Raw genomic sequence first — 14,948 nt, forward strand, 5'->3', positions numbered from 1 at the left:
GGCTGACTTATACATTTGATACTAAAATCTATTTCCTTGTTCTAAAACCAACCAATTAAAAATGTATCCTATAACTATAATTTAAAACGCTACAAAAAACTAGCTGTTTTAATACATATCGATGATTTTAACGTCGCATGTTATTTCACATGGGTCTCGTTGGCCTGAGAAGCTAGCTATGCTAGCTACGAAGCCTTCTTGGTAAAAATGAAATTCTACTCACGTGCGTACGAAAACGGCAAGCCATCTGACCAACGGAACTCTCCCTCGTGGACTGCATCCGTGGCTCCGATCCAGTACACATCGTCTACTCCCGCGCCAGGCCTGAATGAGAAGTCATTATCATTGGAGGTTTTTTAGGGTTCCTCGGCCTTATAATATATAATATTATATTTTAGTCAAACTATTCCATCTTAGCTCGCTAAACTAGTTAAGCTAACTCCCATGGTACTACCATTCTTCCTCTGTCTCTCCCATAATAGTCATGGGTTTCCGTTTAAAGAACTGAATCTCAGTTAAGACTTCAACAATATATTTAAAGGTTTATGGTAGCGTTGACGCTATGTCTATGGGAAACTGTTTCCAACAAGGTCACGTGAAGTTGTTTCATCACGGAAATCACGGGGTGATGTGTTTCACAGTATAGCTTTAGTGATTCAACATTTGCATATTACAACACTGCGTTACTGTACTGTTAGTCTTACTGTCTTTCATTCAAATATTTCATTAAAAGAATCAAATGAATGTCTTAAATAAATGTTATATATATTTTTTGTTTTATTACTCTATATTTGTCCCACACCCGGCGTGTATTTAAATAATTTTGATACAAGGCTTTGGTCCGCGAGAGCTGCATTTCAAAAGCCATCTTTTTATGTCGGTGTTGAAGGTGCTGAAAATTTCGAGGTATGCAAAAGAAAACTTAAAAAACATCCTAGACGAGCAATGCTTTAATAAAATTGTTAGCTTTGAGATTCGCTTTGTGGAGCTTCACGGAACGCTAGCTTGGTCGGATTTCGTTTTCCACATTTTGGAGAGCTTATAAGATTAGCATGTTGTAATGTAAGGTGTGATTGTAATGTGTTTACGGTAGGCAGCGGCTTGGTTCTACCCCTGGCATTGCTGATGTCCATGGGCGACGGTAACTACTCACTATCAGATAGACCGTATGCTCGTCTGTCTACAAGGGCAAAAAAAATACTAACGAAGTTATTAAAAGTGTATTGGGAAGCGCGCACATGATATTGCATACATTTTGCGTCGTAGTCATTCATATCTGAGTCAGTTCGTTTACTGCCATTAGCAAGGCGTCGCGTACCCGCATACGGTCATTTGTAGCATACCATCGACCAGTTAGTATAAGCAAATCAATAAATAATTTCTCAAATAATTGGAGTTAATATCATTACAACGACAGAAGGATGACTGGACACAAAGTACAAAAAGAAATACAATTTTTGTTTTTTTAATTGGGATTCGAAGATTTGCTTGTGTATATAACAACAGAAAATATCTTTTTTAATTTTATTTTTATTAGATTTAAACTTGAAGAGACATTAGATATAAGATTTCTTCGGGTTTTCGTGACTCAGAAATGTAATCAAAACCACTTTTACCGTCCAGTCTGGAATCCTTTACTGTTTTAACGGTCGGAGATACCTAAAGTGTTGTTATATGAATATGTGTTTATTTTCCTATAAAAAGTTTCCATGACATTTACATTTCTCTTAAATTGTGCGCAAACTCTAAATTGTACTACGAAACGTAAACACTGAAGTATGAAACCTAAACCTCGAGTATTCGAAACGTCAGGAACAATAAAATAAAATGGAAAAGTGCTTCTATTTATAATCCTATTTATAAAATGCCCGGAGCGCGTCCACGGTCTTTTTGTTTTTAAGTTCAGAACAGAAGAAAAAATTCTATCATTTGAAGATTCTGATACTTACGCGTGAATGAGCATCTGATCCATTATTTGTTGCTGCCGTTCATTTCTGATGCTGACGAGGTGTCCGCCGAGCCTCACGCATTCGGCCTCAGCCTGTCTCCAGGCACGTTTCGTTCCTCTCACGGCGCTTATACAAAAATCCTCCGAGAGCACCCAACCGTACTCGCAATGCCCTGCGATGTTTTCAACTTCTTTATCCATCCACCAAGCTTTTAACCACATTGCCGAAGAAGTTTTCTTGGTCAAAATACTTATATTTAGTCTCACGGAATTCTCCTCTGACACTATTTGGACATTTCTCAAAGGGTCTGCTGGTTGGGAGCAGTGTCTCCACTTTGACTCCCCATCTTGCAGTGTCAGTTCCATACCTCTACACGTCGCTTGGAGATCTTCGTGGATTATATTCGATAGATCATTCTCTATGGGATCCATGGAACCGGCACCCATTTGGAGACGTAGGGCCACTCGATTCCCGTAAGGCAAGTGGATTCGGTAAGAGCACTGAAGTTTAGTTGTCGGTCCAACCTCGAACGAGCCGTTTCTATCAGTCAAGAGAACATCGTGGCAATGATCTACGAGACGGTAGGACGCGGCGAACGTCGGTCGGCCATGGAGTTCAATAGTCTGGTCCTTGTTCGAGGAAAGATACAAGAACCTTCGATTTGGATACGGAACCTGCTCCAGCTTTCCACATAAAGCAGGAGTATTGGGTGCGAAGCGGATGAAGCCTGCCGCGCAGGGGACGTTTAGTTTGTGAAGTTCAATGAGTAAGGCGTTTTTCGGTGAAGGCTGAGGGATGATAAGGCGGCATCCGTGAGTCCGAGGCAGGTGTCCCGAATGGACGCGGCCCGAACGTGTTGGTCGAAGTCGTATAGCACATTCTGGAACAAAATAATGCCATTAAGGACTTTCGATCAGTATCTTTTACAAAAGAACATAGACAGCATGGTGGTACATTCGATCAGTATTACTGATGGTAGGACTTATTGTGAGTTCGCACGGGTAGGTACCACCACCCTGCCTATTTCTGCCGTGAAGCAGTAATGCGTTTCGGTTTGAAGGGTGGGGCAGCCGTTGTAACTATACTGAGACCTTAGAACTTATATCTCAAGGTGAGTGGCTCATTTACGTTTTGTAGATGTCTATGGGTTCCAGTAACCACTTAACACCAGGTAGGCTATGAGCCCGTCCGCCCATGTAAGCAATAAAAAAATCCACGTGAGACCATAAGACGCCTCACTCAGCGCAAGCTTCAATCAAAACATCGCCTAAGTCAACAATAAAGTAATTTCAAGCACAAATCTTATATAAATTCCTTTTAAGTGGAGAGATGTCGTTCACCTTGTTGCACGTGAGTATGCCATAATCCTCGTACTTAAGAAACATTGTTGGCTGAATAGAAACACTTACCTAAGGCACTAAACCTACATGTATCGTAAACTGTTCAGGGCTATCCGAGAGTGAAGCAAGCAAAAAAAAATTTACTGGTACATTTCAGTTTAAAGAATCGGTAAACAATTTGAGGCGTATGATATAAAAAAAACTTCGGGTGCGATGTTCGAGTAGTTTGTATATCAGTGATATACCCCGGTCTCCGGCGACCCATCAAGCGTTCTTCGCCGATGACACGGCTATCTACTACTCGTGTAGGAAGATGTCGTTGCTTCATCGGCGACTCCAGATCGCAGTAGCCACCATGGGACAGTGGTTCCGGAAGTGGCGAATCGACATAAACTCCACGAAAAGTACAGCGGTGCTCTTCAAAAGGGGTCGCCCTCCGAATACCACTTCGAGCATCCCACTCCTTAATAGGCGCGCAAACACCTCCGCCGTTAGCCCCATCACTCTCTTTGGCCAGCCCATACCGTGGGCCGTGAAGGTCAAATACCTAGGCGTCACCCTCGACAGAGTGATGATATTCCGTCCCCACATCAAAACAGTACGCGACCGTGCCGCGTTTATACTAGGACGACTCTATCCAATGCTTTGTACTCGAAGCAAACTGTCCCTCCGTAATAAGGTAACTCTCTACAAAACTTGCATACGCCCCGTCATGACGTATGCAAGCGTAGTGTTCGCTCACGTAACCCGCACCCATTTGAAATCCCTTCAGGTTATTCAATCCCGATTCTGCAGGATAGCCGTCGGAGCGCCATGGTTTCTGAGGAACGTGGATCTCCACGATGACCTAGAGCTCGATTCAGTTAGTAAGTATCTACAGTCGGCATCGTTGCGCCATTTTGAGAAGGCGGTACGACATGAGAACCCTCTCATCGTGGCAGCTGGAAACTACATACCCGACCCTGTAGACCGAATGGTAAACCGTCGACGTCGCCCAAAGCACGTCATTACGGATCCTCCTGATCCATTAACGGTGCTTTTAGGCACCACAAGCACCGGTCACAGTCCTCGTCGAACCCGTCGCTTGCGACGAAGGGCTCGACGAGCGAATTAACCCACAGACCAAGCCCACTGAGTTTCTCGCCGGATCTTATCAGTGGGTCGCGTTTCCGATGCGGTGGTAGTTTCTGCGAAGCACTGCTCTTGCTAGGGTCAGTGTTAGCAACTCTCTGGTTTGAGCCCCGTGAGCTCACCTACAAACGTTAGGGTGAAGCTGAAATAGCCTCTCAAGGCTATCAGCATAGGTAGGAAAAAAAAAAGTTCGAGTTTCGAGACTATTTTCTCTTTGGTAACTTTTAAAGTATTTTTTAAAAAGGAAAACAGAAATGTCGCGATGTTGAATTTCTTAATGTGATTCGCAAATAATATTTACCCTCCATCTTTGGCAACTTTTCATTTCGAATATCTTATGTGCCCCCATATTATAAATTGCAAAAGTTCTGTCTTATTTTCTTTTATTGCAAAAAAATAATATCAATATCTTGAGCTCTAAAAGACTGACTTGAGGCAAAGGCATCTCTAGCCCATGTAGCGCCCGTGTACAATCATTACCTTAGCGATCTTTTTCCCTACTTCTTCGCTGGTAGCCTAAGGGGCTATTTCAGATACGCGCGAATGGGTAGGTGAGCTTACGGGCTCAACCTGAGAGAAGTTGTTAACACTAGCCTTAGGAGAGCAGTGCTTCGCAGAATCTAGCACCGAATCGGAACCGCGATCCCCTGAGAAGATCTGGCGAGAAACTCAGTGGCTTAAGTGCTCGCTAGTAAGCGCATGGTCAAAATGGATGGTCAAAGTGAAGGTACAAAATGTAACAAGTTCATTGAACGTGGCCCACACTCTGAACCATAGATAAAGCCGCCTCTGACTTGAAGACTTGATCAGAGAAATATTTAATAGCTTACATTTAAAAAAATCTGTGCTATTTCTGATACTTCCTTCCCTTCATTCAAGACAGTCAATATCTTAGAATCAATAATGCCGACATTAATAAAATGTTTTCATGTTTTCAAATACTTCGATTTGATTTTAAATAAATAAGGTGTAGTGATACGAAGCGATTGTGGTTTAGGTATTATTCCAATCCTAGAAAGCACGGAGTCCCAATTGAGCAATCCGGAGCGTACAGTTATGGATCAGCGGCACTATGCTTTCAAGACTTATTCCGTACGGCCTGTTAATCTTGTCCAAAGAAATGGATAGATTAAAAGATTTTTGCTGACGCGATTAAATCCCACAGTTTACTGGATTCATTTAATTTATATCAGTTGTAGTTCAGTAGAATTAGTAGAAGTAGAAAACTAGTGGTGGTACGGTGGAGTTATAGGGAGTAGGTATACTATCACTCTGCCTATTTCTGCCGTGAAGCAGTAATGCGTTTCGGTTTGAAGGGTGGGGAAGCCGTGTTACTGTAAAATCTGAGACTTAGATCTCTTATGTCTCAAGATGGGTGGGGGCATTAACGTGGTTGAGTTTTACGCGCTTCGGCGACCACTTAACACCAAGTGTCTTAGCAGTAAGTAAATCAAAATGTATACTAGTTATTATGTAGTCACATTGTCATGAAAAAGTTCTATGGTAGACTGATATACATAGATTGATTCCTAAACAAGTACGATATTTTCAAAGTTACAAAAGAAAGGGGTGTATTGGCAAACAAGTCGACAGGCGTGTGTTCAGAATTCGAAGCCCACACGACAACGTGAATGACATCAGTCAGTTTGAAAAATGAGATCGCTATCAGGGAAATATTGTTTTTTTTTTGTCTCAACCGGCAGAAGTATTAATGGATCGCTGGTAGTAAGAATCTATCTAAACTTTGATCAGACCAGGTGGCCGATAATATATATGTTTATTTAAAAAAAAGTATTGCCACATCACAAACATTTAGCATTGAAAATAACTTAAACTATTTAATTTATGGCCGGATGCATGACAAAAATGGCGTACATAACATTGGCAATTCGTCGGCTCGAAGATAGAATAATGAAAGAAAAAAAAAGAATGCCTAATGAAAACATTCAATTCACATAGCCAATCCCATAGGTTCTACATGAGGTCGAAAATCGTTTCCGTTGAAGCCACGATCCTCATTAGTGACAATATGACGAGGAGGGGGATGTTAAGAGTATACTGGAACCCATGTCCGCGATGTCCCAGGTCCCATGACGACATCATGTCGTGTCGTCTTCATTGGATCTGATTCATTTACGGTTGAAATAGACTAGTCGAATAAAACCATTAAGCACAATGGCTGATTTTTCAGTGCAATCGAATTGCGGCCGGTCGCGAATTTAAAAAGAACAGGTTGTCAGCCCTAAGATATTAATATACAATGTTTGTTAACACATCTCCCCCTTTTGAATCCCTCAAGAGATTAGTACTTGCGTCATCTTTCCAGCCTCACGTTGCGGATTTGAGTTTTATGTTTCATTCTATATTAATTTCGGGTCTCGACAGTTTACGGAAAGTTTACCGACACGCGATAACGAGGTTTCTTGAGAGCGTCTTCTTTGTACAATTTCGGGATGTTTCGGAATTTTGAGGTACTAATTAGAATGATCCCTGTTTTGGGGTTGAAGAAAATCCCGTCCAAAATAACTGGATGCGTACTAATTTTTTTTGTAATGAAAATCCTTTTTAGGTTATTACTTCTAGATTAGTCTAATCTGTTGACGGAATCATATGATGTGGGTTCAGATGGCAGTAATGGTATTCACGTATGTAATGTCTATGGACTTCGGTAATCACTGAACAGAATAGGGCCGTGAATTTGTCTACGAAGCTAGTGAACTTTGGTATAGTAGAGATAAAACAGAAACAAAGAATCGACGCTATGAATAAGCCCCGTACGCAATTTGTATGCATCCATTTATTCATATATGCAATATGCTTTACATGTTACGAGTCACGTCCAACACGACAGAAAGGCAATTTTATCTCTGCGAGCTTCAAAATAAGAGGGACATCTAGGATGTGGGTACTATGGATTGTTCTAAACAAGGATTTTCTGATTAGTAGGACTGTAGGTATATTTAAGTTATTGGAGATATCAAACCGGTGTCTATAAGCTGGCTGCGTGCATATCAAAAGGCTCGCCTACCAAACACCTAGGGTTTTGTATTTGTGAAGATGAAATCCTAAGTTAAGTACACCATCAAACCTCAAGGTGTATCTTTAACGTAAAATTTGACGGTAGTCGACAAATAACGCTTCAGTTGTTCGCGTCCACAAAAACTTGACAGTGTTGAAAATTACGGAATTAAATAAATAAATAACTGGGAATAAATCAGGCATGTTCATCCAGCCCCAAATTAGAATTCCCTGTCTTATGGGTACCAGTGACTGATAAACATACTTAGACACATGTATATAGCTATAGAGAATAAACATCCATACAAAGAGCAAACAGACTTGTTCATCACACGAATGCTTGCCCGATGTGGGAATCGAATCCACGACCCTCGGCACAAAAGTCAGAGCTGCTACTGCGCTACCGAGTCAGCTAAAATAATAATATTAAAACAATAAACGTGGCCTCCAACCGTAAAAGGAGTTATCGAGTAAACTCGCAAAAGTTCACGAAACAATCCTATATCCATTATCCGGTAGGTCGCAAGATCGTTTGTCATAAATCAAAAACTTGAAGTCAAAGTTTAGTTTTGCGAAGCTTTAAGTGTTCGTGATTTTAAAGAACTTTTCAATACTAAAACTGTACAATTTTCAGGCCTCGACGGAGTTGGTCAATTATTTAGCAATAGTCAAACTTTGGCCGTGTAAAATAACATTTAAAATTATATTTAGCATATCACACGGCGAAGAGTCAAATTTGATTTAACTTTGCACCAGCTTAGTGACTTAAATTATTGTTTTTACCACATTAACAGTGCGGACGAGCTTACTTCTTATCTGGTGTGAAGCGATTATTAATGTCCATAGAAGATAGAATGCTGTAATCCAACTTAAGACATGAGATCCAAGTCAATTACACAGCGGCTGTCTCTTGGGACCGGAACGAATAGATGTACCACAATCCTGATTATTTCTGCCTCGCAGTAGAAATAAGCAGGACCTACTCGTGTGCACTCAGAATGTGCCTACTGAGTTTCTCGCCGGATCTTCTCAATGCAACCAAAGATCCGGTGGTAGATTCTACGAAGCACTGCTTTTGCTAGGACTGGTGTTAGAAAATTCTCTCAGGATGAGCCCGTGAGCTCACCTACCCGTCTGCGCGTAGCTGGAATCAGCAAGTAAGCTGAGAAAAAAAACGCGACCTGCAATAAAATAGTTCCCTAACCGGTCAAGTACAGATGACTTGCACAATTTTGTTTACTATATTAAACGGCCGTAAACATAAACGTAACAAATGTAAACAAGTTACCCAAGAGCCCTCCAGAGAGCGTATGAATGCTGTCATAGTAAATTACCTTTTTATGTTGGGTTACGTAACTGAATATCGATTTGCAAGCTATATTCGACCTTATTGTCTACTACTCTAGTCCTAAAGTAGTTCGGTTGATGTTCGCGTACTAGCCGTTTAGACACTTACGTGAATGTTTTTAAGGGAAGCTATACGATGTAGATATTACAGATGTAGACATCTGTGAAGCACAGGAGGTTGGAATTACTAAAAATATGTTTTTTTAGTATCATAGATTTAAATTTAGGAAGAATTAGGAATTATTTTTCAGAGTATGTATAAAAAAAAAACTAAACGAAATATTACCACACAACGGTAGTTTTTATGAGCTAAAGTTACATCTCTGTTGAAAGAAATTTGTGCGTATATCTAGAAAATATGGAAATCTTCAAAATTTGGTTATCCTCAGAAAAAATATATTAAGAATAAGCTGCGAAGTCCCATCAATACAGCACTTACTTTGAAACATTTCTGGCTCCCAGTCTACACAGTTAGACGAATGAGCGAAAATGCTGAAAAATACCGAACGTGTCAGCTTATCTTTATTGCTACAGTTAATACGGGCTAGTGGGATCTCTACGCATGTACGAGCTTAGTGTGCAGAATTACTTTCTTAGCTATCTATTTTTTGTGTTCTAGTTGAGCAGTAATGACGGCGCTCTTAGTGCTAAGTGGTTATTGGAGCCCACAGTCGTTGTAATGGAAAACCCAGCTTGCGTTTTCTAATTAAAAGTTTCAATTGTAATATATAAAAAGCGTTTCACTCTTGAAAACGGACGACGAATGTTTGGCGACAGAAATTTACCTACTGAGTTTCTCGCCGGATCTTCTCAGTGGGTCGCGATTCTGATCCGGTGGTAGATTCTGCGAAACCCTGCTCTTCCTGATAGGGCTAGCAAATTCTCTCGGGATGAGCCCGTGAGCTTAACTACCTGTCCACGACAAGCTGGTTTAGCCTGTTAGACTACCAGCGAATTGTTAGGGAGGAAAAGGCGACTGAAATAACTTTACCAACTTTAAAACATTGCGTGAAACTTACCTAATCTTAATATTTTAGTAAAGAACACTTGGTATATGGTGGCACTCGTCGTCTTTCTATAGCGTAATCTGAAACAAAGAAAGAGAACATATTAATAGACTTACTACACGGACCTTCATCCATTGTCCTTAGGGAGTATCTAGCTGGGAGGTCGTAATTTTCTTATCTGCACTATACTACATACATATATTTTATTGTTTTAGGGTTCTGCAATATAGAACTCATATCTCAAAGTAGGTGGCGGCATTAATTGATGACTATGGGCTCCGTTATTCATTTAACACCAAACGAACTATGTCAATCCTACGTATGAAAGAAAAAAGTAACATTACCTAAAAATACTTTTTTTTTTCGTCAATTGAAGACAAAAAGTCGAATTCGACTAGCTCACTTTTTTTTTCTTTTCCTACCTATGCTGGTAGCTTTGAGAGGCTATTTCAGCTTCTCTTTGACGTGTAGGTAAGCTGACGGGCTTAAACCGGAAGTGTGGCTAGCACTGGTCCTAGCAAGAGCAGTGCTTCGCAGAATCGACCACCGGATCGGAAACGCGACCCACTGAGAAGATCCGGCGAGAAACTCAGTGGGCTGTGTCTATGGGTAAATTCACTCGTCGACCTCTTCGTCGCCAGCGACGGGTTCGACGAGAACGACTGGCACATTTCTCCTTGTGTTAAGCTACTATTGGAGCTTATAGACACGACATTCGTGAACGTTATGACAAATGAGGGTTGAATTCTCAGTTGGACTAGTTATTTCACTATTAGGACCAGAATACTCTTACTTGGAACAATACACATGGAAGAGATGTGAGTGTGGTTGTAAATTTCATTTTTTCGTGTCCAAATGCTTATGTTACCGCTTATAACAGGAGAGGCTGTGGATCCTACGCGCAAACCGGTACTCACTTAAATTCAAAGGGAAATTTCATTTCTCTAATTTTTGGAGTTTACTCCTTTAGAATCGATTTACATATATAGGCCCGGGGTATGAAAATTATGGGGACCAAAATCGTACTAGCATGTCACACGAAATGCGTTATGCGCCTGATTGCGCATGTCACACGAAATGCGTTATCGCAGGTGACGCCGGGCTGCTGCGCCGGCAGTCCGCCACAAAGCCTCGTACTGATCGCGCGTTTCTCTCATTATTGTATTTTCATATATTTGTTAGTCGTTTGTTTTGTGTCTCGTTAATTTGTTAATAATCTGTAGTGTATCGTGTTGTCGTAATATAGAACTATTTCTCGTATTGTTTCGTTTAATTTTTTATATCCAGTAAACTCCAGTCGTGCGTCGGAGCGGACACACACACTTTTTTTTAATATCGTTTTAATATGAACGTGAGAACGGGATTTAGTTTTGTATTGTTGGGAGAATGGTATAAAATAAAAGCCCATAAAGAAAATAATATCGTTTAATAATTATCAAAACCCGCAAACATTGTAATGTTTGTAATTACTAAGCCATTAAAACGTAGACACATCAGGTGTCAAGGCAGGTGGCGATATTCACGCTATGATTTCTACGGGCTCAGACATTGTCTAGTAAAATATCATACCACAATAAAGCAATGGTGTATAAGTTAATGTAGAATTTATTTCGCCTTCCTCGTAATATGTAGGCGTCAAAACTACTATCAAAAAAAAAGTGTGTGTGTCCGCTCCGACGCACGACTGGAGTTTACTGGATATAAAAAATTAAACGAAACAATACGAGAAATAGTTCTATATTACGACAACACGATACACTACAGATTATTAACAAATTAACGAGACACAAAACAAACGACTAACAAATATATGAAAATACAATAATGAGAGAAACGCGCGATCAGTACGAGGCTTTGTGGCGGACTGCCGGCGCAGCAGCCCGGCGCGCATTTCGTGTGGCATGCGCAATCAGGCGCATAACGCATTTCGTGTGACATGCTAGTACGATTTTGGTCCCCATAATTTTCATACCCCGGGCCTATATATGTAAATCGATTCTAAAGGAGTAAACTCCAAAAATTGATCTAAGCAAAAGAAAGGTACAAAGAATTTGGTATTCATTTTATTTAGTGAAAAGGCAAAGAAAAAACGAAAAGAGTAGAAAACTAATCAATCAACGACCGTGCTTATCAGGGCACTAGTGATTTACGTAGCGTAGCGTATGGAAAGCGGCGACCTTGACTTATGTGCTGCCTTTGAAGCGGTTTCGATACTAGCTAGTTATAAAAATTTAGGGCTGCAATATTCTAAGCTTTTTTTTTTGATGACCGATTTATCATTTCGTTTTTTTATTTATATATTGCTTAGATGGGTGGACGACCTCACAGCCCACCTGGTGTTAAGTGGTTACTGGAGTCCACTGACATCTACAACGTAAATGCGCAACCTACCTTGAGATATAAGTTCTAAGATCTCAGTATATTTACAACGGCTGCCCTGCCCTTCAAACCGAATCGCATTACTGCTGCACGGCAGAAATAGGCAGTGTGGTGGTACCTACCCGGGCGGACTCACAAGAGGTCCTACCACCAGTAATTACGCAAATTATAATTTTACGGGTTTGATTTTTATTACACGATATTATTTCTTCACCGTGGAAGTCAATCGTGGAAGTGAACATTTGTTAAGTACACATTTAATTAGAAAAATTGGTACCCGCCTGCGGGATTCGAACACCGGTGCGTCGCTAGATACGATTGCACCGGACGTCTTATCCTTTAGGCCACGACGATTTCTTTGATTTCGTTACTGTGTTTAGTAGAACAATATCGCTTTTACGGAGCTTAATGAGTATTGTCAGCTGATTCGGACAGATATCGCCAACCTGCCTATTTATGTCGCGAAACAAGTCTTCTTTCCATTTTAAATACTGGAAATTAGTCCGAATTGTACGAATTCGACGTCATCAATAAGGCTATGGGCTCAAAGAATAACTTAAGGTGAGTCAAAACATAGCCGGAGTCCTTTGCTACACAAAAAAAAAACTTTAGTTAAATAATATTTCTTCTTCAAAAGCGTCTTCAAAATTATTTTTTTACTAAAACAAATGCTTTGTATAAATTTAAAAACAACGTTTGAAACTTTAATAAACTTAAACAATTTATATGATAAATAAAAATAGGGACTAAATCACACTGGCATACAATGACTCTTACTAGATTATTTTAATAAACTGAAAGCTTTTTTATAGTTTGATTTGAATATTATTTTTTTTCTTTTTTATTCTTTATTAGAACCTATTAGGTTAAGTCGGCTATAAATTAAATTAAAGTAAGCAAATTAAAGCAATAGAAAATTGTACTGACATAGTATCTAATTCAAAGTTTCAAAATCGAATACCAGCGAATGAGCAATAAAGATAACAAAAATAATAAAAATTTATCAAAACGAACGAGGAAATAATGAAACTCTATCTATCGCGTTTTTACACTATTATGCGAAATCTCACAAGGAATATAAAACAATGCCCTTGTCAATGTATGTCAATTCGGATTAAGTTTTGACGTGAAAACGTCTTATAATTCGATGGAGCCGGCTGCACGCATGAAAAAACATGACTCATGCGGCGTTACCTCGCTCTGAGGCGTTCCATTTAAGGCTTGAAGTGCAAGCGAGAGCGCGCAATGAGCGACAAAGAGGCACAATCGGCCTCCGCGTTCGGCAGCGTTCGACATCTGTCTCTCTCCTACTTGAGTGAGCGATGCATCCGCATGGACAGCTGCTATACAATAATACATTTACCTACATGTTTTCGTCAAGTATGAAGTTCAGTGAAAAGTGAATATGGTGTCAATTATTTATAGCAACGATAATTGCGATAATTGAAAAATGAAACCATTCCGTCAGTATTTTCTTATCAACCATTGCCAAATCAACAATTACCATTAATATTTTAGAGTACCAAGCTAACTTGCGGGTTTTTTTTAGTTACTTTGCCAATGGATGTGGCAAAATTCGTTGTCATTAAGTAAGTTCATTGTAAGAAATACACATATTTCAAAACAGTTGCACAAAATTTTGTTGTTGTTCAAAAAAATTCGTTCAAAATTATCGTTGCAAAGTTAGTTATATGGGCGCGCTTATCCAATCCTACGAACAGTCATAACAGTTTAGAATTTCTGCTAAAATTACATTATAGTACGTTATTTACGTTGCTTTGTTTGGTTTGGTCTCGACTTTGTCGTTTCTCAAACAAATGTCGACATTAAACCGAACGAATGCACGATTGTGCCCGGGGCTGTCTTGCTTTACGAGTTCATTGGTAACGATACTGGGAGTTATATTGTTTTCTTTTTGTTTATCGTTGATAACAATGTTTTCGGGTTGATGACAGTGAAATAAATTAGAGTACAGAAGATTACTTTTAAAAAAGCTTTCGTTATTTTGTTTTTTTTTTTATAATTTATTAGCTTTTTTTGTCAACAACAACATAACGGACTGCAAATGGGGGACATTTACGAACGTGTTCTGTTTTCGTTCAGTCCAAATGTTTTTTTTTTTAATTCTGACCGATATGGTTTTTTATTGCTTTGATGGGTGGACGAGCTCACAGCCCACCTGGTGTTAAGTGGTTACCGGAGCCCATAGACATCCACAACGTAAATGCGCCACCCACCTTGAGATATAAGTTCTAAGGTCCCAACTATAGTTACAACGGCTGCCCCACTCTTCAAACCGAAACGCATTACTGCTTCATGGCAGAAATAGGCAGGGTGGTGGTACCTACCCGCGCGGACTCACAAGAGGTCCTACCACCAGTAAACCAGTGTTATTAAGAAATATGGTATATTTTCATCATACACATTATAATAAATATATAGTTATAGCAATTGCTTAGTAATAGCTAATAGTACTGGTTCCGATGATGAAGGAAATATGGTTTCAGCGCTGGAGCGTTGCGTGAAGTAAATGAGATTCAAAAATGTTTTCACATCAGGAACCAAAACCTGTCTTCGATTTCGGGATTGCGTTCCTAGCGACCAATAAAGTCGCCTTGCTGGCAGTGCATTCATGAGCAATTATTTGAGAGGTTTCCGTTAACTGTACATCTGTAGTATGACTGGAGGAAAGTGTATTCTTCTTGTACGATTTAAGACATCTCTTTCGTTACGTATGTACTATCTTTGGAATGAACTACCCTCCAAAGTATTTCCTA

General features: G+C 39.9%; 1 protein-coding gene across 1 annotated transcript in view; it reads right to left on the reverse strand.

Moving 5' to 3' along the window:
• The window catches only part of LOC101738384 (uncharacterized), a 199,715-nt gene that overhangs the window by 88,927 nt on the left and 95,840 nt on the right, over nucleotides 1-14,948 (reverse strand). Inside the window, exons 3-5 of the mRNA XM_021346668.3 lie at nucleotides 9,805-9,872; nucleotides 1,950-2,829; nucleotides 224-324 (exon numbers count right to left, since the gene is read on the reverse strand). Of these exons, the coding sequence (XP_021202343.2) occupies nucleotides 224-324; nucleotides 1,950-2,829; nucleotides 9,805-9,872 (1,049 nt within the window). The remainder of the gene's footprint in view (nucleotides 1-223; nucleotides 325-1,949; nucleotides 2,830-9,804; nucleotides 9,873-14,948) is intronic.

Source organism: Bombyx mori, chromosome 11 (genome assembly GCF_030269925.1).
Source record: "Bombyx mori chromosome 11, ASM3026992v2".
Taxonomy (NCBI): domain Eukaryota; kingdom Metazoa; phylum Arthropoda; class Insecta; order Lepidoptera; family Bombycidae; genus Bombyx; species Bombyx mori.